This window comes from Erinaceus europaeus, chromosome 22 (assembly GCF_950295315.1).
Source record: "Erinaceus europaeus chromosome 22, mEriEur2.1, whole genome shotgun sequence".
In the NCBI taxonomy this organism is placed as follows: Eukaryota; Metazoa; Chordata; class Mammalia; order Eulipotyphla; family Erinaceidae; genus Erinaceus; species Erinaceus europaeus.
The window spans coordinates 15427037-15453469 of NC_080183.1; the positions used below are offsets into that span (position 1 = coordinate 15427037).

At 59.4% G+C, this 26433-nt stretch overlaps 2 protein-coding genes and 1 long non-coding RNA gene across 4 annotated transcripts in view; 2 read left to right on the forward strand and 1 right to left on the reverse strand.

The window, feature by feature from the left end:
* Positions 1 to 939: 939 nt before the first annotated feature.
* TGFB3 (transforming growth factor beta 3) lies at positions 940 to 18640 on the reverse strand. Its single transcript, XM_007530133.3, has 7 exons — positions 17704 to 18640; positions 8357 to 8520; positions 7708 to 7837; positions 6548 to 6655; positions 5006 to 5177; positions 2919 to 3072; positions 940 to 1675 (listed from the first exon to the last, which is right to left on the reverse strand). Exons 1-7 carry the CDS (start codon positions 18149 to 18151, stop codon positions 1517 to 1519), a joined length of 1335 nt encoding a protein of 444 aa, XP_007530195.2. The 5' UTR covers positions 18152 to 18640; the 3' UTR covers positions 940 to 1516.
* Positions 3062 to 3576, forward strand: LOC132535452 (uncharacterized). Its single transcript, XR_009547261.1, has 3 exons — positions 3062 to 3187; positions 3357 to 3409; positions 3448 to 3576. It is a non-coding gene; the product is annotated as an uncharacterized LOC132535452 (long non-coding RNA).
* A 2653-nt stretch (positions 18641 to 21293) lies between the features above and the next one.
* Positions 21294 to 26433, forward strand: part of IFT43 (intraflagellar transport 43) — a 34107-nt gene continuing 28967 nt past the window's right edge. For both annotated transcript variants that reach the window (XR_009547262.1, XM_016191298.2), the window contains exons 1-2: positions 21294 to 21392; positions 23623 to 23715. Coding sequence is in view for 1 of the 2 variants with exons in the window: in XM_016191298.2 (XP_016046784.2) it covers positions 21339 to 21392; positions 23623 to 23715 (147 nt within the window). In the remaining variant the exon portion in view is untranslated. The remainder of the gene's footprint in view (positions 21393 to 23622; positions 23716 to 26433) is intronic.

The window sequence follows — 26433 nt, forward strand, 5'->3', positions numbered from 1 at the left end:
CATCCCCGCCCCCACACCACCTGCTTCAGAGGACCTTCTGCCGGAACGACTTCAGCCAGGGGCCGGGCAGCTCCGAAGCTGGACTGGGGTGCACAGAAGAATCCTTGCAGCCCTGGGGTCTGAGAGCTCCGAGCAGAACCACAGGCCTGTCCCTCTCCCACCCTCTCCTGCCCCTCAACCCCCTCACAGGAGGCTCTTGAGGTAAAGGGAGTCCCCGGAGGCTTTTGAGGTCGGCCCTGCCGGCTGAATTAGCCTCCTGTGTCTGTCGTTCTCAACTGACCGGGGCGGTGAGACTCGATGCTGTGACTCTGCACACCTGCCTTGGGCCAAAGTTCACACCCAGTGATTCTGCGCAGTTGGAGGTGAGGTGAGAGATTCTCTGCACACCAAGCGTCCATGTGTGAGAGAACAAGGTTCTCTGCACGGAGCTGGGACACGTCCCAGTTCCCTGAGTTAGCAGCTCAGACAGCCGTGGCAGTATGGAAGGGGCAGGGGGAGGGCAGGGTGGTGGTGTGCCCAGTTGAGCACACACATTTCAATGTACAGGGACCCAGGTTCAAGCCCCTGGCCCCACCTGCAGGGGGGAGACGCTTCACCAGTAGTGAAGCAGCCAGGGCTGCAGGCATCTCTCTCTCCCTCTCTATCCCCCACTCCCCTCTCAATTTATGTCTTTATCCAATAAATATTTTAAGGGGGGCATACAATGCACTTAACACCTGGTTAAATGCACACACTACATTGTGCACAAACCCAGGTTCAAGCCCCCGCTCCCCACCTGCAAGGAGAAAGCTTCACCAGTGGTGAAGCAGGGCTGCAGGTGTGTCTCTGCCTCTTTCCCTCTCTGTCTCCTCCTCCCCTCGCAATTTCTCTCTGTCTCTATTCAATAAATAAAGAAATAGTTTAAAAGATGATTATGGGTGTTGAATGAGACAGACTTAACACCTTAGAATGAGGCTTTTACTGCTCTCTAAAACAATCTTCCAGAAGATGAAATAACCCAAGATCCCCCACCCCACACTACCTCCGTACAGAGATTTTGAGAGTAATACTTGTGTTTGTCTTTATACCTCAGTCTGCGTCAGGGGCCACACCGCCCAGTGGGGGCCTCACACGGTAACACCTGCTTCCAGGATCCCCAGAGTGACGGAGAGGCTGGGGTGGGGGCCCCCAATCAGACAGGCGCAGCCCAGACCTTGGAGGCGTCGGCCAGTCCTCCCGGGGCGGGGGGGGGGGGCGGCTGCTCACTGGTGGGGGGAGACGAGAAGAGCCCCCGAGGCCTGGGGTCGAGAGCCACGGCCTGGACTGTCCCCTGCAGCCGGCACCCAGGGGTAGTTTCAAACCAGCGGCCTTGTCCTTAGCCCTGGGGGTGCAGAGGTGCAGGGCGGCCCTGTGGGGGGCTGTCAGCAGGTGAGCGGGCTGCCCGGGCTCCCTGGAGCTGGGGGCAGCAGAGACCCCCGCCCAGGCGAGCCGCCCACCGCCCTTCTTTGCCTGTGTCTCGGGTGTCAGGCGGCCCAGCTCAGCTGCACTTGCACGACTTGACCACCATGTTGGACAGCTGCTCCACCTTGGGCGTCCGGCCCACGTAGTACAGGATGGTCAGAGGCTCCAGGTCCTGGGGCACGCAGCACGGCGAGGCCGACGCCTCGGGGTTCAGGGTATTGTACAGGCCCAGCACCTGGGGGGGGGGGGCACGGCGCTGAGCGGCTGGGAGACCTGGCCCGGGACCTGCCTGGGAATCAACATGCGGGTCTGTTCTGCTCAGCCACTGGCCGGGGGACACCCACCCCTGCTCAGGGTGGGTGGTGGAGGGGGGGGGTAGCTGGGGTCACATCAACCATGAGGGGCTCAGAATCCACAGCAGGATTCTCATTCTGGGGGACAGGCAAGTGCCTAGGGTACCCAGGTTCAAGCCCCCAGTCCCCACCTGGAGGAGGGAAGCTTCATGAGGCTTGAAGCAGGGCTGCAGGAATCTCGCTGTCTTTATCTGTCTGTCTGTCTGTCTCTCTCTCTCTTTCTCCCTATCTTCCTCTCTATCTCTGTGTGTCTGCACAGAATAAAATAACCACCAGGGAGAGGGGTTGTGTAGGCATCAAGCCCCAGCAGCACCCTGGTGGCAAAATAAAATCAGAATACTCTTCCGTCTAGAAAAGAAAACTCTCTCTCTCTCTAGGGGTCTCAGTGGCGCACCCAGTCGAGCACATGTGGCCAAGGGCCCGGGTTCAGGCCCCCACCTGCTTCACAAGTGGTGAAGCAGGGCTGCAGGTCTCTCTCTCCCTCTCTCTCTCTTTCTCCCTCCCTCCCTCTCAGCTCCTTATCCTCTCTTAATATCTCTCTGTCCTGTCAAAAATTGAAGGATGGAAAAATGGTCACAAGGAACAGTGAATTCATCATGCTGGCATCGAGCCCCAATGGCTGCCCTGGTGGCAATAAAAATAGACAAACTCGCTGCTCCTGGCTGTGTGACTGATGTCCTTATGGGAGGTGTCCTCACGCAGCGTGGCCTGCGGCCGCCTGGCCAATGCCAGCTGCGGGGAGCAGTGCACAGTCCTGCTGTGTCTCCCGAGACTGGCCCCGCTGAGAGCCCCCGCTTCCCTCTCCCCTGCTCCTCCCCTCCCCTCCTGGCTTCTCTGTGCCTCCCGGCATCTGGAGTGACCGTGGGGATCCTGGGTCACACCCCGCAGCCTTGACCCCAGGCTGGAAGCCCCCGGCCCCGTGTCCCCAGCAAGCCGGGTGCGAGCACGGCTGATGGCCGTCGCCAAGGGCCCACTTGCTTCTGGAGCATTGCAGAAGCTTTCTGCAGAGCCAAGGCGGCTGGGCTGAAGGATGGGAGAAGGCAGACCTGCCCACGGGGGTTGGGGGGGCTCAGGCTGTCCCCTGCAGGCACCGGGTGCCCCTCACTCCCCAGGGCCCTCACCTACCGTGCTGTGGGTGGTGTCGGTGCTGCGCAGGAAGGGGCAGGGGCCCGAGCAGAAGTTGGCGTAGTAACCCTTGGGCTCGTGCACCCACTTCCAGCCCAGGTCCTGCCGGAAGTCAATGTAGAGCGGGCGCACGCAGCAGTTCTCCTCCAGGTTGCTGTGGGGACAGAGCAGGCCACACTGAGGAGGCGGAGACACCAGAGGGACCCCAGGTCAGGTGCATCATGGGACCCGTGTCCCAGTGTCAGGTGCATGGATGGGATTCGTGTCAGGTGCACCATGGAACCCATGTCCAGCTGCACCATGGAACCCCATGTCCAGGTGCATCATGGGACCCAGTGTCAGGTGCATGGATGGGATTCGTGTCAGGTGCACCATGGAACCCATGTCCAGGTGCATCATGGGACCCCATGTCCAGGTGCATCATGGGACTCGTGTCAGGTGCACCATGGAACCCCATGTCCAGGTGCATCATGGGGCTCGGAAGCACAGGCGTGTCATCTCCTGAGGAGGCATGTGATCACACCCCCAGGGACACAGGCAAGACACAAGGACAAAGTGCCCTTCCTCTCACACTGCCACCTCCCAGAGACTGATCCTCCCCAGCCCAGCACCCACGGCCATCCCTGTGCGGCCACCTGGACACCCAGCCAGAGCAACTCAGCTCATGGCACGTGAGTCCCACGGCACATGGTGGCTTAGGCAGGCCTGGCAGCACCGAGCCAAAGCCAGGCGACCCAGGCAGGGTCACAGTGAGAGGGCAAGGAGCCAGGGTGTGCCCACGGCAGGTGGAGGGCCCTGTGTCCTCAGGGGCCAGTGGGTACCCAGACCCCTAAGCCCACTGCCACGATGGTGCCAGGACCTTCCTGCCCCCGGTGCAGAACTGCAGGTGACAGGTGGACCTTCAGAGGAGACTGCGAGGTGGAAGGGTCTCCCACTCGGGTTCTTTCTCTCTCTCTCTCTCTCTCTCTCTCTCTCCCTCTCACTGATAAATAAATAAAATATTTAAAAAATAAATAGAGACACAGAGAAGGAGAGGGGTGAGCAGTGACACAGCTGGTTAAGCACACACAGTACTAAGTGCAGGAACCTGCACAAGGATCCTGGTTCGAGCCCCCAGATCCCCACCTGCAAGGGAGGGGTCACTTCACAAATGGTCAAGGAGGTTTGCAGGTGTCTGTCTGTCTATCTTTCTTTCTGTCTATCTCCCCTCCTCTCTCAATTTCTCTCTGTTCTATCCAATAAAGTGGAGGAAATGCAGTGGACTTGTGGTGCTGGCACTGAGCCCCAGTGATAACCCTGGAGGCAAAAAACAACCACCTGCCCCCTGCCCCCCTGCCCCCCTGCCCCACTCAGGAAGCTTCCCTCCTTCCGGTGCACCCATGTGGTAGCTCGGGGCTGGAACCCAAGGCCTCAGCCCTGCATTCTACCAGCAAGCCAACCTCCCACAGGCCCTCGCTCCAAATTCCTGAGGTCCCCATCTGCCTCCTGTCGCTGCTTTGTGCTGTGTGTGTCTGTCCCCTTCTTGCTGACAGGAGGCTGCCTGCTTCTCAGGAAAGGGGAGGCAGGGGCCGGGGGCCAGCAGAGCGCACGAGGGAGCCAGTGTAAGGACGTGGGTTCAAGCCCACGGAGAACTGAACACGTTTTTAATGGGGGGGTCCTGGGCCAGGGGGGAACCACATGCGCCAGTCCCCACCTGCAGGGGGGAAGCTTCACGAGCCGTGGAGCGGGGCTACAGGAGTCTTTCTCCCTGTCTCTCCTCCCACCCACTGTCAGGACAAACAGGCAGTTCCTGCATTCAGCCGCCATGAACACACACACAAACCCTGCAGACACCATAACCAGAGGTGACCCCGCAGCTAGAAACCTAGAACCCTTCCCTTATGGACTGATGGATTTCCCAGGCTCAGCTCTGGCTGCCGGAGGTCCTGGGGATTGAACCGGGGCCTCAGAGGCTCAGAGCCTCAGGCGGCAGGCAGTCTCCAGTCCCTTCACCTCCCTGCCATGCTGTCTCCCCCGCCCCCAGCAACGCTCAGGCCGGAGGGGCTCCCGGGGACGTGCCCCCCCCCCCCGCACCCCACCGGCCTCACCGGAAGCAGTAGCTTGTGTCCAGAGCCCGCCTTTTCCTCTGGCCGCCCTGCCCGGGGCCGTCCAGCCGGTGGGGCGGGATCATCATCAGGATCAGGTGTGGGTTGTGGTGCTGCTTCTGCTTCTTGAGGCGACCCAGATCCCCCCGGCCATGGTCATCCTCACTGTCCACACCTGCAGGGGTGGGGGAGTGCTGAGGGGGCGGAGGTCCTCACTCTCCCACCCGGCCTCTCAGCCCAGAGGAGGCAGCCAGGGTGCAGGCAGGCAGGGGTGGCCACATCCTGCTGAGAATGGGGGGCTGGCTAAGGAAGAGGGGGTCCTGGCTGAGAAAGAGGGGGTCCTGGCTGAGGAAGAGGGGGTCCTGGCTGAGGAAGAGGGGGTCCTGGCTGAGAAAGAGGGGGTCCTGGCTGAGGAAGAGGGGGTCCTGGCTGAGAAGGGGGGGTCCTGGCTGAGGAAGAGGGGGTCCTGGCTGAGGAAGAGGGGGTCCTGGCTGAGAAGGGGGGGTCCTGGCTGAGGAAGGGGGTCCTGGCTGAGAAAGAGGGGGTCCTGGCTGAGAAAGAGGGGGGTCCTAGCTGAGAAGGGGGTCCTGGCTGAGAAGGGGGGTCCTGACTGAGGAAGGGGGTCCTGGCTGAGGAAGGGGGTCCTGGCTGAGGAAGGGGAGCTGTCCAGGAGCCAGATTCCCCAGACCTGCAGCAGTACCCAGAAACATCCCCAGATCCTTAAGGACCCACAAGTCCTGCCTGGGACCTGAGGCTTCCGGGTGTGGGACAGCTTGGAGGGCGTCCCGGGAGCAGGGAGAAGCCAGGGCCGACACCACCTGCCCCATGTCACTCCAGAGACCCAGGCTGAGCCGAGGTGAGGGCATGACACTGACAAAGCACAGAGGAGACAGAGTCGGGGGCCAGGGGGCTTGAGCTGAGCCTGGGCTTCGGGAGGGACGCTCAGAGTGACACAGCACACCTGAAAATCGTCTTCTAAATATCTTGTTTACTTGTTTTAATGAGAGAGACAGAGAGAGACAGAGAAGAGAGTAAGACACCAGAGCCCTGCTCAGCTCTGGCTGATGGTGGTGCTGGGAAGTGAACCTGGGACCTCAGAGCCTCAGGCAGGACAGTCTTTTGTGTCACCATTATCTTGTCCTCCAGCATTTATTTATTTACTTATTTATGTTTATTTTTTCATGAAAATGAGACAGAAAGAGAAACTCCAGAGCCCTGCTCAGCTCCGGCTGACGGTGGCACTGGGGATTTGAACCTGGAACCTCAGAGCCTCAGGCAAGAGAGCTGTTTGCAGAACCATCGTGCTGTCTCTCCAGTCTGAGCTCTTTTTTCTGAATGAGGTAATCTGGCCTTAGGTGCAGTCTGCAAAGGGCTCCTGAGTACTCTGTTTCCGTGAGTAAGAGGTCAGATGCTTGGTTAAAAAAAACAAAGGGGGGGGGGCTGGACTATAGCATAAGGTAACTGGAATACTCTCTCCTGCCTGAGGCTCCAAAACTTCTATCTGGGGCCCAGGCCCCCAGCCCCAGAGGAGCTCCGCCCGCTCACCTTTGAACCTGACCTCCATGACCTCGTGGACGTTCTCTAGGATGCCCCCGTTGGACTGGAAGGTGTGGCAGGGGCAGTGGATGCTGATTTCCAGGCCCAGGTTGGACTCTGCCAAACAAGGGTAGGGGCAAGTGAGAGAAGCCCATGGGGGCGGGGGGCGTGCAGCGGCCGAGGGCCAGGCCCGGGGCCGGGGTGACGGGGACAGGAGGCGAGGCGCTGCCCCCTCCTCACGCTCCCAGCCTCTGCACACGGGGTGATGTGTGCTCTGCCCAGTGTACCACCGGCCGCGCCCGCACCAGCGCTTCCCTCTCCCTCTCTAGCTCCCCCTTCTATGTCTCTCTGTCCTGTCAAATATAATAAAATATTATAAAAAAAAAAAAGTCCAGAGGGCAGCAGAGACCCCAGGCTGGTCCACCAGCTAAAGCACCCGGCTGCCCACCCCCAGCCCGGTCAGCAGAGGGCGTCTGCATGCTGAGGCCTGGCCCCATATGGGGACACACGGGCTGAATCCCGACAGCTGTGGCTGGGGCCAGGGTCGGCGCCACTCTCTGTCCCAGGCCAGACACCCTCCCCTCAGGGGAGCTGAAAGTCCCAGGGAAGGACCTTGGGTGGCACCTCTCCCACAGAGCCCCAGGGGCACGGCCTCCTTCCGGGGGAACCTGAGGCAGGTCAGGGCCTAGCCGGCTGTTCTCAGGAAATGTCTTGATACTCTGAGAAAAAGCAACAACTAAATTAGAAAAAAGACTAACCACTAGTTCAATTTCTAATTCTAGGACCGTGGAGGTAGATAGCATAATGGTTATGCAAACAGACTCTCTTATGGTAATGCCTGAGGCTCCAGAGTCCCAGGTTCAATCCTGAATAGTGCTCTGGTAAAGAAAAAATAATAAAATAAAATAAAATAAAATAAAATAAAAAGTCAAATGCTAGGACCACCAAGTGCTGGGGCACCCTGTTGAGTACACCTGTTATCTCACACAAGGTCCTGGGTTCGAGCCCCCTCCGATCCCCTGACCCCCTCCTGGCCTCCTGACCCCTGCTACCCCCATGTGACCCCTCCTCCCTCCCACCCCACCTGTGATCCCCTCCTGTCCCCTGACCCCCTCCTGGCCCTTGACCCCCTCCTGCCCCCTGCCCCAGCCCCTGACCCTGGCCCCTACCTCTCCGGGACAGCCACTCGCGCACGGTGTCAGTGACGTCAAAGGACAGCCACTCGGCGGCCCCCCTGGTGGGCAGGCTGCGGCCACCCAGGTAGCGCTGCTTGGCAATGTGCTCATCAGGCCGCAGGACCTGGGGGGGGGGCAGGGACCAGAGACCCGGATGTCCCCAGTCACTGGCCAGTGACTTTATGGACCCAGACACAAGGGGGTGGGGAGCTGACTGGGGGGGGGCTGGGGTCTCCCCAGGGGGCGGGGTGCTGAGTCTGGGGTGTGGGGTCTCCCCAGGGGGTGGGGTGCTGAGTTTGGGGTCTTCGGTCTCCCCAGGGGGTGGGGTGCTGAGTCTGGGGTCTCCCCAGGGGGCGGGGTGCTGAGTCTGGAGGGCTGGGGTCTCCCCAGGGGGTGGGGTGCTGAGTATGGAGGGCTGGGGTCTCCCCAGTGGGTGGGGTGCTGAGTCTGGGGGGCTGGGGTCTCCCCAGTGGGTGGGGTGCTGAGTCTGGGGGGGCTGGTGTCTCCGCAGGGGTGGGGTGCTGAGTCTGCATGGACCTGGGGTCTCCCCAGGGGAGGGGTGCTGAGTGGGGGGGCTGGGGTCTCCGCAGGGTGCTGAGTCTGGGGGGCTGGGGTCTCCCCCTGCCAGGAGGTCAGGCCTCACCTGGAAGAGCTCGATCCTCTGCTCCTGGCGTTTGGAGCTGGGGTTGGGGACACGCAGAAGCCGGAATTCCGCCCGGAACAGGTTGGTTCCGTTCTTCTCCACAGAGGACACGTTGAAGCGGAAAACCTTGGAGGTGACGCCCTTGGGGCAGACGGCCAGCTCATCTGGGGGGGTAGGGGGCTGGTGAGGCCCGGGGTGCTTGGGGGGGGGGCGAGGGGAAGGGGCCAGGCCCGCGGTCACACAGAACGTGATGGAGCGGCCAGGACAGACTTCTCGTCAGCCTTTGCCCCACTTGTTCAGAAAATGCAGGTTCTCGGGCCGGGGGTGACTCAGTGGGGAGGGTGCCACACTGCCCTGTGTGAGGGAGGCCCGGGATTCAAGCTTGGCACCCAGAGACAGGAGCTGTGGCCGCCCCACTTCCTCCTCTGTCTTGCCCCGGGGTCCTGGCGCTCAGCGCCCGCACAGCAAAGCCGCTGCTCCCAGCAGCCAATTTTGTTTGCTTCTTTCTTTCTTTTTTATTTGCTGGGACAGAGAGAAATCAAGAGGGACGAGGGACACAGAGACAGACAGACACCTGGAGACCAGCTTCACCGCTGGTAAAGCGTCCCCCATGCAGGGGGTGGGGACCAGGGGGGCTTGAACCCAGGTCCTGTGTATGGTGTTGGGCGCTCTACTGGGTACACCACCTCCTAGTTCTCTCTCTCTCTCTGCCTCCAGGGTCATCGCTGGGGCTATTAGTGACCATTTTCCCCTTTGTTTTTGTTCTCTATTTTCTTTGCTATGACAGAAATTGAGAGGAGAGAGAGCGAGAGAGAGCGAGACGCCTGTGGCCCTGCTTCACTGCTCGTGAAGCTGACACACTGCAGGTGGGGACCAGGGACCTTGCACCAGGTACACCGCCACCTGCCCCCCCTTAAAAAAAAACGGACAGAACCTGTCTGTCTGTCTGTCTTTCTCTTCTTTTAATTGGATGGGGGGGAGCTTCACAAGTGGTGAGTTAGGGCTGCAGGTGTCTCTCTGTCTGTATTTCTCTGTCTCTCCTCTCAATTTCTCTCTGTCTATCTCTATCTCCCGCAGGTGGGGACTGGGTTCAAGTCGCCCACCCACCCCTGGCAGATGTACGTTGTGCGCCCAATCAGGTGGCCACCACCGGCCCCACCTGAATGGCACAGCAGCCAGGAGCAGTGAATCCTGCAGACCAGGGCTCTGGTTCCAAACGGAAAAGACTCTCCTCTCGGCTGCTCAAAGGCTCTCTGCAGCGCCCCCTGCTGGCTCCACCACTGAACGGCCACTTGTCTCACTGGCTTGTCCATCCATTCATCCGTTCATTCATTCAATCACTCATTCAATCACCCATTCTTTCACCGAATGTGCAGACCTTACATAGCAGGAGGGGGACAGTGTCAACACAGGAAGAAGAATGAGCAGCCCTAGGCCCGTCTCCAAGTCCACACGTCCAGAAAATGGAACCACGGCCTGGGGTTTGTGGGGGGGAGGCTTGCGGGGAGGCGGCACTGGCCTTGAAGGCAGCAGGTCCCGAGTTCGGTCCCCGGCACCCCATGTGGCAGAGTGATGCTCTGTTTCTCCCGGCCTCTCCTTGGATTGTGCTGCTACCCCAGTCACAGCTTTTCAATTAAGAAGAAACAGTGGCAGGGCCAAGCAGTGGCGCACCTGGTTAAGCGCCACACGACAGTGCGCAAGGACCCAGGTTCAAGTCCCCAGTCCCCACCTGCAGGGAGGAAGCTTCACAAATGGTGGACCAGGGCTGCAGGTGTCTCTCTCCCTCTCGATGTCCCTCTCCCCCTCTCAGTTTCTCTTTGTCTCTACCCAATAAGAAAGAAATACAATTAGTAAAAAGAAAGACACAGTGTCATCCGAGAGGCGAGGAGAGAGACAAGAGGGCAGGAGAGAGAGGAAGAGACGGCCCAGGGATGATGGGATGACGAGGATGGCGGCTGGGCTGTCGGCAGAGAGGCCCAGAGCCAGGGCGGCTGTGACTGTCTTTGACTGATGGCGGGAGCCCTGGAAGGTGGTCCCAGACCCGTCTCCAGCCCACGGAGCCCCAGATGTGCCCATGGACCCAACAGGCCCCTCACCGGGACTCTTTCCTCTCTCCCTCTCCCCCCATGGTGCTCTGCCAGCCTCTGCCACCTGCTGGCCTTTCGTCCCTGTCTGCCCCCAGGACAGAAGCTGCCACAGAGCAAACTGGGCTCAGTGGGCAACTGAGATTAGCTCAGAGCTGTGCGGGGTGGAAGGCCCCCCCAAAGCCACAGACCAACCCAGGGGGTGGGGTCAGGGACTAGGGGCTGCGAGTCTGCGGGGAAGGTGCCATCTTCCCAGCCTGGGCACAGATGTTAGGAGGACCAGCTTACGGGCATCTCAAGCCTCCACTCATCACCAAAGAGCAAACACCACCATCGAGTCCCTGAGCCATCACAACCACCACCAGCAAGGGGGCAGGGGGCAGGGGGCAGGAGGCAGGGGCAGGGGGCAGGGGGCAGGGCTCCTGAGCCTGCAAGACTGAAGCCCAGACACACGGCCTTCGCAGGTCCTGGCATCCTGGGTGTGGGGCTCCATTTCTCTGCCTCCAGGGCTGCGCGCTGAGGGAAGCCGGAGTGTGCCACGTGCAACCTGTGCGTCTTGATTAAAAAGACAAGGAGAGGGGCCGGGCACTGGCGCACCCGGTAGAGCGCACACATCACCAAGCACAAGGACCCGGGTTTGAGTCCCCAGTCCCCACTTGCCAGGGGGAAGCTTCAAAAGTGGTGAAGCTACAGGTGTCTCTCTCCCTCTCTCCCTCCCCTTTCAGCTGTTTTCTCTCTTTATCCAATAAATAAATATGTATAAAAAACAAAGGTGTCAGATAATAAAGACAAAAGGCAAAGGGAACTCAATAAAAATGGAGCATAAACTAAACAGTTTTCTAAAGAAGAGATACACATGGCCCACAGGCAGGCATATGAAGAAATGCTCCACTTCACTTACCTTTGGAGAAATGAAAATTAAAATTACACTGCGACCCCATCTCACACATGTGAGCATGACCTACAGCGGCAAAGCAGGAAAAACAGGTGTGGGAGAGGCTGTGGGAAGCGGGACTCTGCTCCACTGCTGGCGGGAATGCGGACTGGGCAGCCCCTTTGGAGACTGGGCAGTCCTTAAACAGATAGACATGCAACGCCCTTGTGACCCAACGATGCCACTCCTAGGCACTTGCCCAAAGGATGGTGAAACGCTAATTGAAGGGACATATGCACTCTGTGATCACAGCTGCAGATTCACAACATCCAAAGAGGGCAAGAGCCTGAATGCCCATCAGAGGTGGCTGGCTAAAGAGATAAAGGTCATGGGATACGTACTCCATGGAATACTACTCTGCAGTCAAAAAGATCAGATGATGTTCCTTGGGACAAAATGGATGGAACTGGAGGTGATTGTCTTAGAGAAATAAGTAAAGAGATGAAAGAGAGATGAAAAAGATGAAAAGCAACTGCCAGATGGGTTCACTCAGATGTGGAACTGGGTGAACAGACACACATGAACCTGCCAAGAAAACAAAAAACCAAAAATCAGAAGCAAAGAAACCCCAGCGGTGGCTATCAGGAGGGTGGCGGCGGCTGTGGTGCAGTTTTGTGACCCACTTTTAGTCACAAATTGTAAAAGAGGTTAAAACGGGAACAGAAAAGGAGTCACGCCAGCAGGAGGGTCTGAGTGGGCTCAAGGCAGCGGGGCCTGGGTATGGGAGCCGGGGGCTTGTGGCGCGTCTGGGGACCCTCCTCGGCTTCTCCCACCCGGCCCCCCCTGTCAGCATCTGTTCCCTGAGATGGAGTCCTCCTGGCGGGACTTCCAGGGCAGTGCCAGGGCCTCGGGCATGAAGAATCACAGTGCCCAGTGGCCTTCCCTCAGCCAGCTACCTCAGCCATCAAGTTCCTTGGGAGAGAGAAAGCGGGAGGGGCAGAGGGGGAAGGAGGGAGAGAGAGGGAGAAAGGGAGGGAAAGGGGAAAATGGAGGAAGAGAGAGAGGGAGAGAGAGAGAGGAAAAAGGAGGAGGAGAGACACCAGGGCAGTGTTCAGCGCTCTTTGCTCCCCCTGGTGTTGTCCCTGGTGCTGCTGCTAGGCGCTGGGGCCTCACACAAGGGGAGATGAGTGCTCTGCTGGGAAGCCACTATTATTATCATTACTATTATCATCATTGTCATTATTATTTATCATTGAGGCCCGTAGGTGCTTAACAGAGTTGTAGGGGCCCTGGGCCAGTTCTTGCCATGGTCCCCAGAGGAAAGGCCACGGAAACAGCGTCTTCCTCACAACGCGCAGCAAACCTCTGAAGCCCAGTGGGGCAGGCCTCCCGCTTCCCCTCTGACGTCCTCCAGGAGAACGAGGCTGAGACGGACTCAGGTCAGTGAGATCTGGGGGGTCAGGGGAGGGCGTGAGGCGAGGGGGTCACACCACAGCGGGGACGGGGCCGGATGTGACCTGGGCCGTCTGGAGGCCGCAACCTGACCTGACACAGGACCTGAGGGCTCAGCCGTGGGCAAGGCTTCCGCACAGCGGCAGTACTGAGCACAGGGTAGGAGGCCCAGCCGGACACCTGAGACTCTGATGGCCCCCTCTTCCCACCCCCCCACTTCATGGCAGAAAGAGACAGAGAGAGACACCAGAGCCCTGCTCAGCTCTGGCAGATGGTGGTGCTGGGGATTGAACCTGCGACCCCAGAGCCTCAGGAAGGAGTGTTTTGCAGAACCACTGTGATGTGTCCCTGCCCAGGTCTATATTTCAATCAGGAGAAACACAGCTTTGGTCTGGACTTTGTTCCTTTTCACCATCTCACCATTCTTTTTTTTTTTTTTTTTTTTAACATTTTATTTATTTTCTTTTCATGAGAGAGTTACCAAAAAAATCAGTAAGAGACCAGAGTCCTGCTCAACTCTGGCTGATAGTGGTGCTGGGGATTGAACCTAGAATTTAAAGCCTTTTTTTTTTTCACCTAGGGTTATCGCTGGGGCTCAGTGCCGGGCAGTACAAATCCACCACTTCTGGTGGCCATTTTTTCTTTCTATTTTTTATTGGATAGGACAGTGAAAATTGAGAGGGGAGAGGAGATATAGAGAGACAGACAGACACCTACTGACCTGCTTCACCACTTGTGAAGCTTCCCCCCTGCTGGTGGGGCGCTGGGGGCTCGAACCTGGGTCCTTCCGTATAGTGATCTGTGCACTTAACTGGATGTGACACTGCCCATCCTCCAAAGCCATTCTTTTTAAAAAATATTTTACATATGTATTATAATGAGAGAGACAGAGAGAGAGAGAGAGATTCACAGAGACAGCCCAGAGTACTACTCAGCTCTGGCTGGTGGTGGTTCTGGGACTTGAACCTGGGGCCTCAGAACCTCAGGCAGGAGAGTCTGGTGTTGCCGGCCCTGTGCCTCCTCCTGGCGCTCACACAGATGTATTTTGATGGATGCCATCTTCCCTACTCCCCCCTCTTTGGTTCTCTCTTCTCTTCCCCTCCCTTTCCCTCATCTTGCCGCCCTTCCTTCCTTCTCTCTCTAAGGAGAAGGACGAGCCAAGGGGCTGTGGCTGCTGAATGTCTGGGGAGTTTGCGAGGCCACAGCTCCAGTAGATTAGGCTCCCGAAGGGTAAGCCTTCCCTTCGCCTGACATTACAGGCCTCGCTTGGCCAGTGTGTCATCTTCAGATTCCTTTCACATTAGAAACTCAAAACATTTTAGGCCTGTGTTACAGTCAGGGACTTCGGGGCTGGAGAAATAGCCACGCCGGACGGCGGGCTGCTTTGACGTGTGCAGGTCCCAGGGCAAGCCCAATCCCTCCACACCAGAGGAGGCTCCAGTCCTATGAGATCCCCCCTCTAGCTCTCTCTCTCTCTCTCTCTCTCTCTCATCTTTACCTTTAAAAAAAATGTTGGAAACTTCACAGCAAAATCCAGATTCTCTGCCTTCTGGGACGTGGCATGACTGGAGCTTGGTACTGCATGAGCCTACTGCTTCTTTTAGATGGTGACTTTTTTTTTAAAGAGAGAGGGGGAGAGAGAGAGAGGGAGATATATAGAGAGAGGGAGAAAGACAGGGAGAGAGAGAGACAGGGAGAGTGAGAGACAGACAGAGAGAGAGAGAGAGAAAGACAGGGAGAGAGAGACAGGGAGAGTGAGAGACAGAGAGAGGGAGAGAGAGAGAGAGAAATGCCTGCAACCCTGCTCTACTTCTAAGGAAGCTTCTCCCCTGCAGGTGGAGACGAGGGGCTTGAGCCGGGTCCTTGTGCCTGGCAATATGTCTTCTACCAGGTGTGCCACTGCCCAGGCCCCTAAAAGCCCAGCTCCGCTAAAGTGAGGAGGCCCTGCCAGCAGGGCCTGGGTGTCCTGCCCCCACCCGCCGCCCCCACACCCATTCTCTCTGCCCCCTGGACTGGTGCTCTCCCAGGACACGCGTCTGCAGCCCCCAGAAGGAAGGGTCTGCCTGACTTGGAGCTTGAGAATCAGTCTGGAGGGGCCAAACAGCTTTCCTGTGCAAGACCTGGGTTTGAGCCCGGCTCCCAGTACACTGGGTGAAGGAAGCTTTGGTGCTGTGGTCTCTGTCTCTGTCTCTCACAGGGGGGATCAATAGGGGTCCTGTCGCAGAGTCCCAGACCCTCACCCCCAGTGGCCCTGATTCTGTGGGGGTGTATGGGAAGCCACACCTGTCACACCGTCCCCACCAGAGGACCACATGTGGACAAACAGCCCCAGCAGGGCAGGGCACTGGTGGTGAGAGCCAGTGGGCTCTTTCAAGAACCTTTGATCTTCCAGAAGGAACTAGGTTGAGAGCACTCAGGCTGAAATAGTATGCTGCCCTGCACAGGGACTCTAGCCTCAAGGTTTCTTTGAGCACCTGGGGCCTGAGACATGGGTCTCTAAGGAGGCTGATGGAGGAGCCCCCTGAGTGTCCTTCCTCACTGTGGGGGGCCAATGTTGAGGTGCTGAGATCACACAAGGGCTCGTCCTTCTGCCCCTGTGCCCCACAGGGGCTGTTGGCTCAACCCTGATGGGGTCGTGAATGTCTCTTCCTTCCTTAATGTTTTATTCATCTACTAATTTATGTATTGAACCAAGACAGAGAAATCGAGAGGGGAGGGAGAGATAGAGGGAGAGAGACAGAGACGCCTGCAGCCTTGCTGTACCACTCATGAAGCTTCTCCCCTGCAGGTGGGGACCAGGGGCTCGAACCTGGGTCCTTGTGTGCTCAACCAGGTGCGCCACTGCCTACCCCTCTTCCTTCCTCCCTCCCTCCTTCCCTTTCTTCCTTCCATCTTTCCATCCATCCTTCCTCCCTCCCTCCCTTCCTGCCTTCCTCCCCTGCTTTCTTTCTTTCTCTCTTCCCTCCCTTCTTTCCTTCTACCACCTCTCTCTCTTTCAGAGGCCACAGCACTGACGCCTCCTCCAAGGTAGTGAAGCCTGGGCTCTGACCCGGGTCTCACACACAGCAAAGCGGCGCACTGCCCATGTGAGCTGCTCCCCATCACGCCGCTGGCGGGCCCCTCCCTCCCTCCTCACCCGGAAGCTCAGAGCCCAGGCGCCCAGGCCGGCCTGCCCGCCTGACAAGAAAGCCTTTGGAGACAAGCAGAGCTCAGGCCCACCAGAGGCCGGGAGAGACTCCTACCCGCCCACCCGCCGGCCCACGCAGGACTCACTACGCGGGTCAGCCACAGTTCCGGTGGGATCCAGGCATCCAGGTGGGACTACTGTGGGATCCAGGCATCCAGGTGGGACTTGGAGTCTGGGCCCAAGTGGTGAAGCCCTGGACTCCGGTGTGAGGTGCTGAGTTCCATCCCCACCATCCTGCTTCTCTCTGTGTCTCTGTCTCTCTGTCTCCCGTTAGTAAAGAAACTTAGCCAGCACCTGGCAGGGGAGGGGGCGCCCCTTCCTGCTCACCCAGCCCTCCCCACTCAGCAGCCCCTCCCTCCCCCCTGCCTGTTCCTGTTCCTGGCAGGGGCTGGCAGCAAACGTCACAGGGTCTGCCGGGGAGGGGGGGGGGCCCTGCCCTGTCTCCACTCACCCCGCCGCCCCCGAGTGAGGTGGGCACACCTGGTGGGTGGGGGTGGGCGGGGCTCGGCCTGTGTCACCTCTGGCTGCCCCCCAGGCCCCACACCACACCCCCAGCACCCTGCCCGAGGCCCACGTCACCTGCCCCTGAGGCTGTGAGCACCGCAGCAGCCCAGCTCACACCTTCTCTCCGGACCCCACGTCACCGTCACCGTCCCAGAGCCCTCTCCTGCCTCCAGGGCCGGCTGTGGGGCTGCAGGTGTCTGTGCGTCTGTCTCACCCCATGCGGGAGCCTCATCCTGAAGGCCAGGGGCCCCCAGCTCCCGCCCTCCCCACCCTCCGCTGTCCTGCCCGACGGTGACCCCTGGCTGAGCAGGACTGCAGGGGTGGCTCCTGAGGTCCTGCTGGGTGACAGCAGATGCAGCTGCCAAGTCCTCTGTCTCTGTCCCTCTGTCTCTGGCTCAGCAAACGCATGTGACAGGCGAGTCCCCAGCCCCGGGTCCCCGCCTCCACTGCACACAGCCCCAGACACAGGCACACAGCCCCCCAAGTCCCCTCCACGCTGGGTCCCCAGGCCCGGCAAAAACTCGGTCCCGCTGGTCCGTCTATCTGTCCGTTGTCCAGGGCACCCAGGCCTCAGCATGCAGACACCAGCTCCCCCCGCAGCCCCTTGCTGTCAACAGGTCAGCACAGTGGCCCCCCCAGCCTGGGCTTGAGAGACTGTCATGGGCCCAGGGGTAGGGAAGCTCAGTGGGGGGAACGCAGGCCTTGCCACGTGGGCTCAGCTCTGGAACCAGCTGGGCGGCACCAGGGCAGCTCTAGTGCTGAGGCATCTCTGCCTCTCTGTCTCTGCCTCTCTCTGTCTCTGCCTCTCTCTGTCTCTGCCTCTCTCTGTCTCTGCCTCTCTCTGTCTACACAGCTGCCTGAAAGGGGAGAGGGCACGTCAACAGACAGACAGACAGATACCCCTGGACATACACCGACCCAGCGCTGAGACATGTGTGCTTCCTCCCAGGGTCTGAGGGTGACATGCAGAGGTGTGACCCCTGAGGGCTGAGAGCCCAGGGCCGAGGGCCCTCATCCCCACCCCTTGCTCCCTGAGGGCACTGGAGACTGGAGGTCACTGAGTCGGCCCAAGGTGACCACACCAAACTGTCACAGATGCCAGGCGAGTCCCTCAGGCCACTCAGCTCCCCAGCTCCAACTGCATCCCAGGTAGGGCTGACGGGACCCAGGCACCCACTGCGCAGACCACTACCCCCCCAGAGGAAGCTCCCCGTCCCGCCCTGCAGAGCAGACCCCGTGTACTCACTGTGCTCGGCCAGGCCCTGGATCATGTCAAACTTGTGGATCTCCTTGGCATAGTACTCAGACTCGGTGTTGCCCTGGGCACAGCCCTCGTGGTGCTGGGCCTGCAGCCCCTCCAGCAGTTCGCGGGTGCTGTTGTACAGGGCCAGCACCGGGTAGGGCACGTGGGTGACGGCGGAGGGCTCGGGCGGGCTGGTGAGCCGCAGCTTGCTGAGGATCTGGCCCCGGACGGCCTCCACACGCTTCCTCTTGATGTGACCCAGGTCCAGGGAGGTGCATGTGGACAGCGCCAGGCTGGCGGTCGCCAGGTTCAGCAGGGCCAGTGCCACCAGAGTCCGGGGCACCCCCATCTTCAGGCCCGGCCCGGGCAGCGTGGCGGCTGCCTTGGACCCAGGGCCAGCAGGCGCAAGACGGGGAGAGAGGGGCCCCGGAGGCCTGGCACGGCGGGGCATGAACTTGGGCGGCGGGGAGGGGGCTCAGGGCGTCCGGGGAGGTGGAGGGCGGGGGGTGGGGGCCCCAGGCTGCCCCTCCATGGGGCCCGTGGGTGCAGCTAGGCCCGGCCCCCCTGGAGGTCACTGGAGCCGAGATCTGACACAGCTGCCGGGTGTGTGTGGGGGGGGCTCCAAGAGAGGGAGGACACCCGGGCGGCCCCCCCAGATCAAAGCCTTCGCCCCGCCAGCCAGGAGAAGACGGGAGCGTGGACGAGGAGGAAACGAAAGCTTCTGCAAAAAGTCATGAAGGAAGGTCCCGGGCAGCCGTGGGGGGGGGGGGGCGCTTTGTCTGCGGGTTGGGGCGTCCTGGGCTCTGTCCCCACGGGAGCCCCAAAAATCCAGCTGGGTCCCCCGGTCTCTGGCCACCGCACGCTGCTGCCGCCCCGGCTCGCTCCGTCCCGTCTGTCTGGCCTGTCTCGTCTGTCCCTGTTCCGCCCGCCCTCCTCCTGGGACACTTATAGCGCCGGGCGGTGACGTGGGGGGCGGCCCCAGCCCTCGGGCCTCCTGCTACGTCGCCTGTTTTTCTGGAAAGTTACTCGGACCCCTCCCGCCTGCGGGCGCCCCCGCCCGGCCAGCCCAGGGCTGCAGGGGACGGGGAGCAGGGCTGGGGTGACTGGGTGGGGGGACTTGCATGGGGGACTCAGAATGGGGGGCCTGGGGCTGCAGGAGGCAGGGAACGGGGTGGGGGGGGACCCAGGTTGGGGATCAGAGGCTGCAGAGGTCAGAGAGCTGGGGTGGTGGGGGGTACCCAGCGATGCAGGGAACCAGGGGTGGGGAAGCCTGGGCATGCAGGGGACTGGTGGCCCGGGGTGAGGGGCCCCGGGGTTGGGGGAACCAGGTGTAGGACCTGGAGCTGCTGGGGGTAGGGGACCGGGGTGGGGGAAGCAGGGTGCAGGACTTAAGATTTCAGGAGATGGGGTGCTGGGGTGGAGGTCCAAGGATGGGGGGCACCCAGGGCTTCAGGAGGGGCGACAAGGGATGCAGGGGGGCAGGTGAAGGGGGGTTCTGGGGCTTGGTCATGGGGTGGATTCCAGGAGTGAGGGGGCCGGAATGGGGTCCCTGGCTGGGGAGCTGGACCCCTCCCGGCTCCCTGTTCCCTGCATCCCCAAGTCAGCGGGAGGGTGCTGGGGTGCTGGGTACTGGGGAAACCGGGGGTCTGAGGAGCTGGCGCGGGGTTCCAGGGGCCAGGAGGACCAGAGGACCAGGAGGTGGGGGACAGGGAACCCGGGTCAGGGGGCAGGCGTGGAGACTGGGCCTCAGGGTGGTGGTGGATGCTGGGGCCGGGAGACTGAGTTCCTGTCCCCTAGGCGGTGTGGGGATATTGGGGACGGGAGGTGACAGGGGCTGTTGTGCCCACCCTCGCCGGTTCCCCTCTGGCCCGGGGTTCCACTGCCACCCTGTGCCCTTCCCTGCGGAGCCCAACAGGAAGGTGCTTTCCTGTGGGCCGCGCGCGCCCCCTGGCGGCTGGCAGCGGGAGCGGGGCTGAAAGGTGTCGCAGGAGCAGCTAGGCTTCACTGCTCCTTGGAGTGGCCACCCTCCAGGACTGCGTGTGATGGCTGCTGCCCGCACATGTGCTCACCCAGGTGCGCCCCCCCCCCCCGGGATCCCTGCCGATCTCTGTGTCTCTCTGTGTGAGGGGAGCAGAGAACTTTGGTGGAGGGTGTGTTGTGCAACTCTACCGTTGTAATCTTGTAAACCACTATAAAGTCACTAATAATGGGGGCTGGGCGGTAGTGCAGCAGGTGAAGCGCACGTGGCACAAAGCGCAGGGACCGGCGTAAGGATCCCGGTTCGAGCCCCCGGCTCCCCACCTGCAGGGGAGTCGCTTCATGGGTGGTTAAGCAGGTCTGCAGGTGTCTCTCTTTCTCTCCCCCTCTCTGTCTTCCCCTCCACTCTCCATCTCTCTCTGACCTATCCAACAATGACAGCATCAATAACAACAACAATAATAATAACCACAACAACGATAAAATACAACAAGGGCAACAAAAGGGGAAAAAATAGCCTCCAGGAGCAGTGGATTCGTGGTGTAGGCACCGAGCCCCGGTGATAACCCTGGAGGCAAACAAACAGACAAAAAAAAAAAAATCACTAATAACACAAACCTAACAGGACGCAGTCTCTCCAAGACCCAGACTTAGTGAGTCCAGGGCTTAGAAACCTCTTGTAAGAGCAGGTCGTGGGGATTGAGCTCAAAGACTGAGGTGACTACGGGTCACACCGGGCTCACCAGGGCAGGGTGACACCTCAGTCCTTCTGAGGCCTGACGCAGACACACAGGGCACCCCAGCGAGCTGGTGCGGGCCAGTATGGAGTGAGCAATTTAAGTGCTGTTGGAGCAATGCTTTGGAAGAGCTGCTCCCACTTTTAAGTCTGAAGGCTTACGAGGTGGCCATCAGGGCTAAATCCCAGCACAATAAGGACCCTGGCAATCTCGGGGTCACACGCCTGTCTACTGTCTGGTCTTCTTTTTAAATTTATTTATTTTTTTATTGGATAGAGACAGGGAGGGGCGGGGGTAGACAGCATAATGGTTCTGCAAAGAGACTCTTCTGCCTGAGGCCCTGAAGTCCCAGGTTCAATCCCCTGCACCACCGTAAACCAGAGCTGAGCAGGGCTCCAGCAAAGAGAGAGAGAGAGAGAGAGAGAGAGAGAGAAAGGGGGGGGGCGACAGAGAGGGAGAGAGACACACAGACACCTGCAGCCCTGCTTCACTGCTCATGAAGCCTCCCCCCTGCAGATGGGGACCCGGGGCTTGAACTCAGGCCCTTGTGCCTGGTGACACGTGCTCTCAACCCTGGCCCCTAATTTCTCTGCTGTTCACAGCGTGGCTCCCATCTGGTGACTGGCGGCCCCGGCAATGTTCCCTGTCTGTGAACCTAACTTCTGGGGCTCTAGCTGGTCTCCAGCAGCAACCGGACCGACCAAGCTTCTCAGGCCTCCATGAGCCAGCGGAGCGGGAGTCCTGTCTCCGGCCGGCAGGCAGGTCGGAGCCCTGAGGGAGGCTGGGACGCTCGGCTGCTGTCCCACGGCGCGGGCGGCGCGGCGGCCCCTTTAAAAGTGGGCGTGGAAGGTGTGGGGGGCGGGCCGTTGCCATGGACGCCGCGGGGTCTCTCCCCCGTTTCCAGGAAGTGACGTCGGCGGATCCATGGAGGACCTGCTGGAGCAGGGCGAGGAGCGGCGCCGGGGCTCGTCGGCCTTCGTGAGGGCACCGGGGTGACGGAGGGGGCCGGGGGGCGGGCGGGGGCCCTGCAGGCTCCGGAGACCCCAGACCCGGCCTCGTGCGGGACCCGGGCTCGAACCCCGGACCCCGGACCCCAGACCCGGCCTCGTGCGGGACCCGGGCTCGAACCCCAGACCCCGGACCCCAGACCCGGCCTCGTGCGGGACCCGGGCGCGAACCCCAGACCCCGGACGCCAGACCCGGCCTCGTGCGGGACCCGGGCTCGAACCCCAGACCCCGGACCCCAGACCCGGCCTCGTGCGGGACCCGGGCTCGAACCCCAGACCCCGGACGCCAGACCCGGCCTCGTGCGGGACCCGGGCGCGAACCCCAGACCCCGGACGCCAGACCCGGCCTCGTGCGGGACCCGGGCTCGAACCCCGGACCCCAGACCCCAGACCCGGGCTCGAACCCCAGACCCCAGACCCCAGACCCGGCCTCGTGCGGGACCCGGGCTCGAACCTCGGACCCCAGACCCGGGCTCAGTGCAGATCCCCGCCCGCCCCGCCGGAGCTTCCTTGCGACCCGGTCGCCCTCCCCGACCCCGACCCCGCGAGGCACCGGGGCCGCCCGGTCGCCGCCCAGTGGTTTGCTTTCCCTCGCGGCAAATGGAAAGAGAAATTCTGGACCCGGGATAAACGGCTGTGTGTGCGGGAGCGGGAGCAGGTGCCAGCGGGGCATCCGCACCCTCTGCCCGTCGGCCTCCGCTCACCCCGAAGCCCAAGTTTCCCATCTCCAAAGACCACGTCTCATGATTATTGAAAAACGACACGGAGGCAATACAGCACAGTTATTAAAACTTTTTATTTATTTTATTTATTTAATCCCTTTTCTTGCCCTTTTTTTTTTTTAATTGTAGTTATTATTGTTGTTGTCGTCGTTGTTGGATAGGACAGAGAGAAACGGAGAGAGGAGGGGAAGGCAGAGAGGGGGAGAGAAAGACAGACACCTGCAGACCTGCTTCACCGCCTGTGAAGCGACGCCCCTGCAGGTGGGGAGCCGGGGTTCGAACCGGGATCCTTATGCCGGTCTTTGTGCTTTAGCGCCACCTGCGCTTAACCCGCTGCGCTACAGCCCGACTCCCCAGTTATTAAAACTTTAGGAAGAGTTATTGATCGCGCGGGAGGCCAGAGAAAGAAGGGGGAGAGACCAGAGCACTGCCCGGCGCTAGTGTGAGGTGGTGCTGGGGATTGAACTGGCGGCCTCCCGCTTTCAGCTTGGCGCTCTCAGAAAAGGAGCTTTTTCCACGTGGTCCCGGAGCACAGGCCGGTCTGGGGTGCGGCGGGCTCCCCGCACGTGCAGGAGAGTCGCATGAGCTGCCTTTTAAGATTTGCTCCCCTGGTCCGGGAGGTGGCGCGGTGGGTACAGCAGTGGACTCTCGTGTGCCAGAGTGATGTCTGGTTCTTTCTCTCTCTCCTCCTTTCTCATTAATAGATAAAATATTTAAAAGGAAAAGAAAATGAGTTTTTCCCAGCCCTCAAAATCCTTGTGAGAGATTCCTTTTGTGTCTGTGACTGCCAGTCCAGTTCGTGAGGACATCGTAATAAAAACAGGCTGTATTTCTCTGGTGTCTGTTGCTGTAAGAATTCAGAATTCTTTCCACACTCCGCCTTCCAATTTTTGATAACTTTTTCTTCATATATCTTTATTTTATTTGGCGCAAAGCGCAAGGACCGACGTAAGGATCCCGGTTCGAGCCCCCGGCTCCCCACCTGCAGGGGAGTCGCTTCACAGGCGGTGAAGCAGGTCTGCAGGTGTCTGTCTTTCTCTCCCCCTCTCTGTCTTCCCCTCCTCTCTCCATTTCTCTCTGTCCTATCCAACAACAACATCAATAACAACAACAATAATAACCACAACAATAAAACAACAAGGGCAACAAAAGAGAAAATAAATATTAAAATTTTTTAAAAAATTTAAAAATTAGGACTTGCTTAAACTCTGCATGGGGACCTGGGAGCTTTTTTCATATCCTTGCACACGCCTGGTGCCCCCTCCAGAGGAACTTCTAGTCGCGCTGGTCGGGTAGAGGAGACGAGGGCTGCGGTGGACGGGCCGTCCGTCCGTCAGATGCTGTGCATCAGGGTCTGGGCCCTCCGCGGCCATCAGCCACAGCCCTGCCCTTGCTTCCCCGCCACAGTGCTTGTTCTCTCAGAGTGTTTGGGTCAGCCGTGCCTCCATCGTTTCCTTTTTCTTTTCTTGTTTTCCCTAGAGAGCCAAGATGGGCCGCCGAGCTCAGCAGGCACCCAGTCAAGCCCAGGAGAGCCATGTGAGCAGCAGGAATTCTTCAGGTTTGATGGGCGAGGTGGGTATTCCAAAAACAAAAACCAAACAAAACCCGACAGCCAGAACTGTGCTCAGAGCTTGTGGTGACTAGTGAGAAAGGCTTCCATGTCCTTCTGTCTTCAGCGTCAGCCCCCCCCCCCCCATCTTACCTGAGGACTCCCCCTCCTTGGTGTTTGTCCAGTTGAGTTTAAAAACCAACAACAAGGGGGCCGGGCGGGAGCGCAGCGGGTTAAGCACACGTGGCGTGAAGCGCAAGGACCGGCCTAAGGATCCCGGTTCGAGCCCCCGGCTCCCCACCTGCAGGGGCGTCACTTCACAGGTGGTGAATCAGGTCTGCAGGTGTCTGTCTTTCTCTCCCCTCTCTGTCTTCCCCTCCTCTGTCCATTTCTCTCTGTCCTGTCTAACAACAACAGTAACAACACTGATTAACAACAAGGAAGGGCAACAAAAGGGGAAAATGGCCTCCAGGAGCAGTGGATTCCTAGTGCAGGCACTGAGCCCCAACAATAACCCTGGAGGCAAAAAACAAGCAAACAAAAGCCAGCAGGAGTGAGATTGTATCTGATCCCAGAACAATGACCCTTTCTGCTTTCTGGGGCCTCTCCACAGCCCGATCCCCACTCCTGTGCGATGGCCGGCCGGGGTCCTGTCACACACCCCGACTTTCTACAGGGTGCCCCGTACTGGCCTTGCTTCCCTGGAGATTCTGCAGTGGGCTGGGACAGGGCACAGCTCCAGGGCGGTGAAGGGCCCCTTTTCATCAGCGCCCATCCACTTGAAAGAACTCGCTTTTTCTTCTTTTTTTGCCTCCTGGGTGATCGCTGGGGCTCGGTGCCTGCACTATGAACCCACTGCTCCTGGTGGCCATCTTTTTTCTGTTGTTGCTGCTGTTGTTGTTGGATAGGACAGAGAGAAATTAAGAGAGGAGGGGGAGACAGAGGGAGAGAGAGACAGACACCTGCAGACCCACTTCACCATTTGTGAAGTGACTCCCTTACAGGTGGGGAACCAGGGTCTCGAACTCAGATCCTTGCTCTGGTCTCGCGCTTGGGTCTATGTGCGCTTAACCGGGTGTGCCATCGCCTGGCCCCAAGAACTTAGGGGCCAGCCCTAACCCTGTGCCCATGCCCCTTCCATTCCAGAGTGGATCAGCTGCCTTCCGATTGTCCCCAGAGCCTAGCACCCAGAGGTGACGTTGCACTCCAGGTTAAGCACTAGTACGAAGTGTAAGGACTCGCACAAGGATTCCGGTTCCAGTCCCCAGGGGTCACTTCAAAAGTGGTGAAGCAGGGCTGCAGCCCCCCCCCCCCGCCCCCCCCCCGGGTTATCACTGGGCTCGGTGCCTGCACTGTGAGTCCACAGCTCCTGGAGGCCATTTCCCCCCTTTTTTGTTGTTGTTATGCCGGTCCTTGTACCATGTGCACTTAACCCAGCATGCTGCCGCATGACCCCGCCCCCTCCCTCTCTGTCTCCCCCTCCTCTCTCAATTTTTCTCTGTCCTGTTCAATAAAATGGAAAAAATGGCCTCCAGGAGCTGTGGATTTGTATTGCTGGCACCGAGCCTCAGCTATAACCCTTGAGGCCAAAAAAAAAGAGAGAAAGAAGAAAGAGTGGAAAGAAGGATGGGGGGGCAGACCAGAGCACTGCTCAGCTCGGCTTTGTGGTGCTGCCGGGCTTGAACCTGGGACCTTGGGCATTCAAGCCTTGTGCTCTAACCCCTGGAGCCATCTCCCTGGCCCAGGATAATCATTTTCAGTTCAGGTGGCAGAGCTGGCAGAAGGCAGCAGAGAAGCGCCCAGGGGCATGGCGTCTGCAGAGCTGGCCTTGAGCCGTCTCCGCTAACGGCCTGGGCTTCACGGCCCCTCTAAGCTCTCTAATCCTCCACTCATTTGTCTGCCAGAGGTGGTGGTCTCCCCCAGGTCTGCGTGGGGATTAAGGGAGATGTAGTTTCAAAGCTCTTGAATAAACTCTGCAGAACTCCTGCCGTGGAAAGGCGGTTGGGTGTGCCTCGCTGAGTTTTGAGAGCAGGGGTGAGGAAGGAAGGGTCCGCACTGAGTCTCCTTTGGCTTGGATCTGAGCCTGGCTAGTGGTGGGATTCCGTGGCCTCTGTGGTGCTCCTGTGAAGAGGACACTGGTTGTACAGCCCCTGATACCCGCCCCCAACAGCAGTGCAAGTCACTTAAGCTCGTCAACCCGCTGTCTCAGTTTCCTCGTCAGCTAAACGGTGGATATTACAGATCAGGGGACAGTGCCAGACAGAAAAATAAAAGGAGAGGGGGTGGGCGGCGGCACTCTCCATAGAGTGCACGTGTTCCCGTGCGCAAGGGCCGGGGTTCAAGCCCCTGCTCCCCACCTGCAGGGCAAAGCGTTACAAGTGGTGAAGCAGGGCTGCAGAGCTGTCTCTGTCCCTTTCCCTCTTGATTTCTGTCTCTGTCCAATTAAAAGTAATCAATAAAGATCTAAAAAGAAGAAAAAGGAGAGAATAGGTGAGAGCCCCACGGGGACGCAGACATTCTGGACTTGGCGGTAGTCGCTGTCTGCTTAGACTGGGTGGTTTGTTTTTTTTCTTCCTCTCTTTCTTTCTTTCTTTCTTTTTCTTTTTCTTTTTTTTTTTTTTGTGGGTGGTTTCGTAAGTTCTGCCTGGACCGACTCTGCTCAGGGCGAAAATCAGCGACCCTCAGGCCCATCTAAGCTATAGTCAATACCTTTTTTGACCCATACAGTAAGTAACTATTTA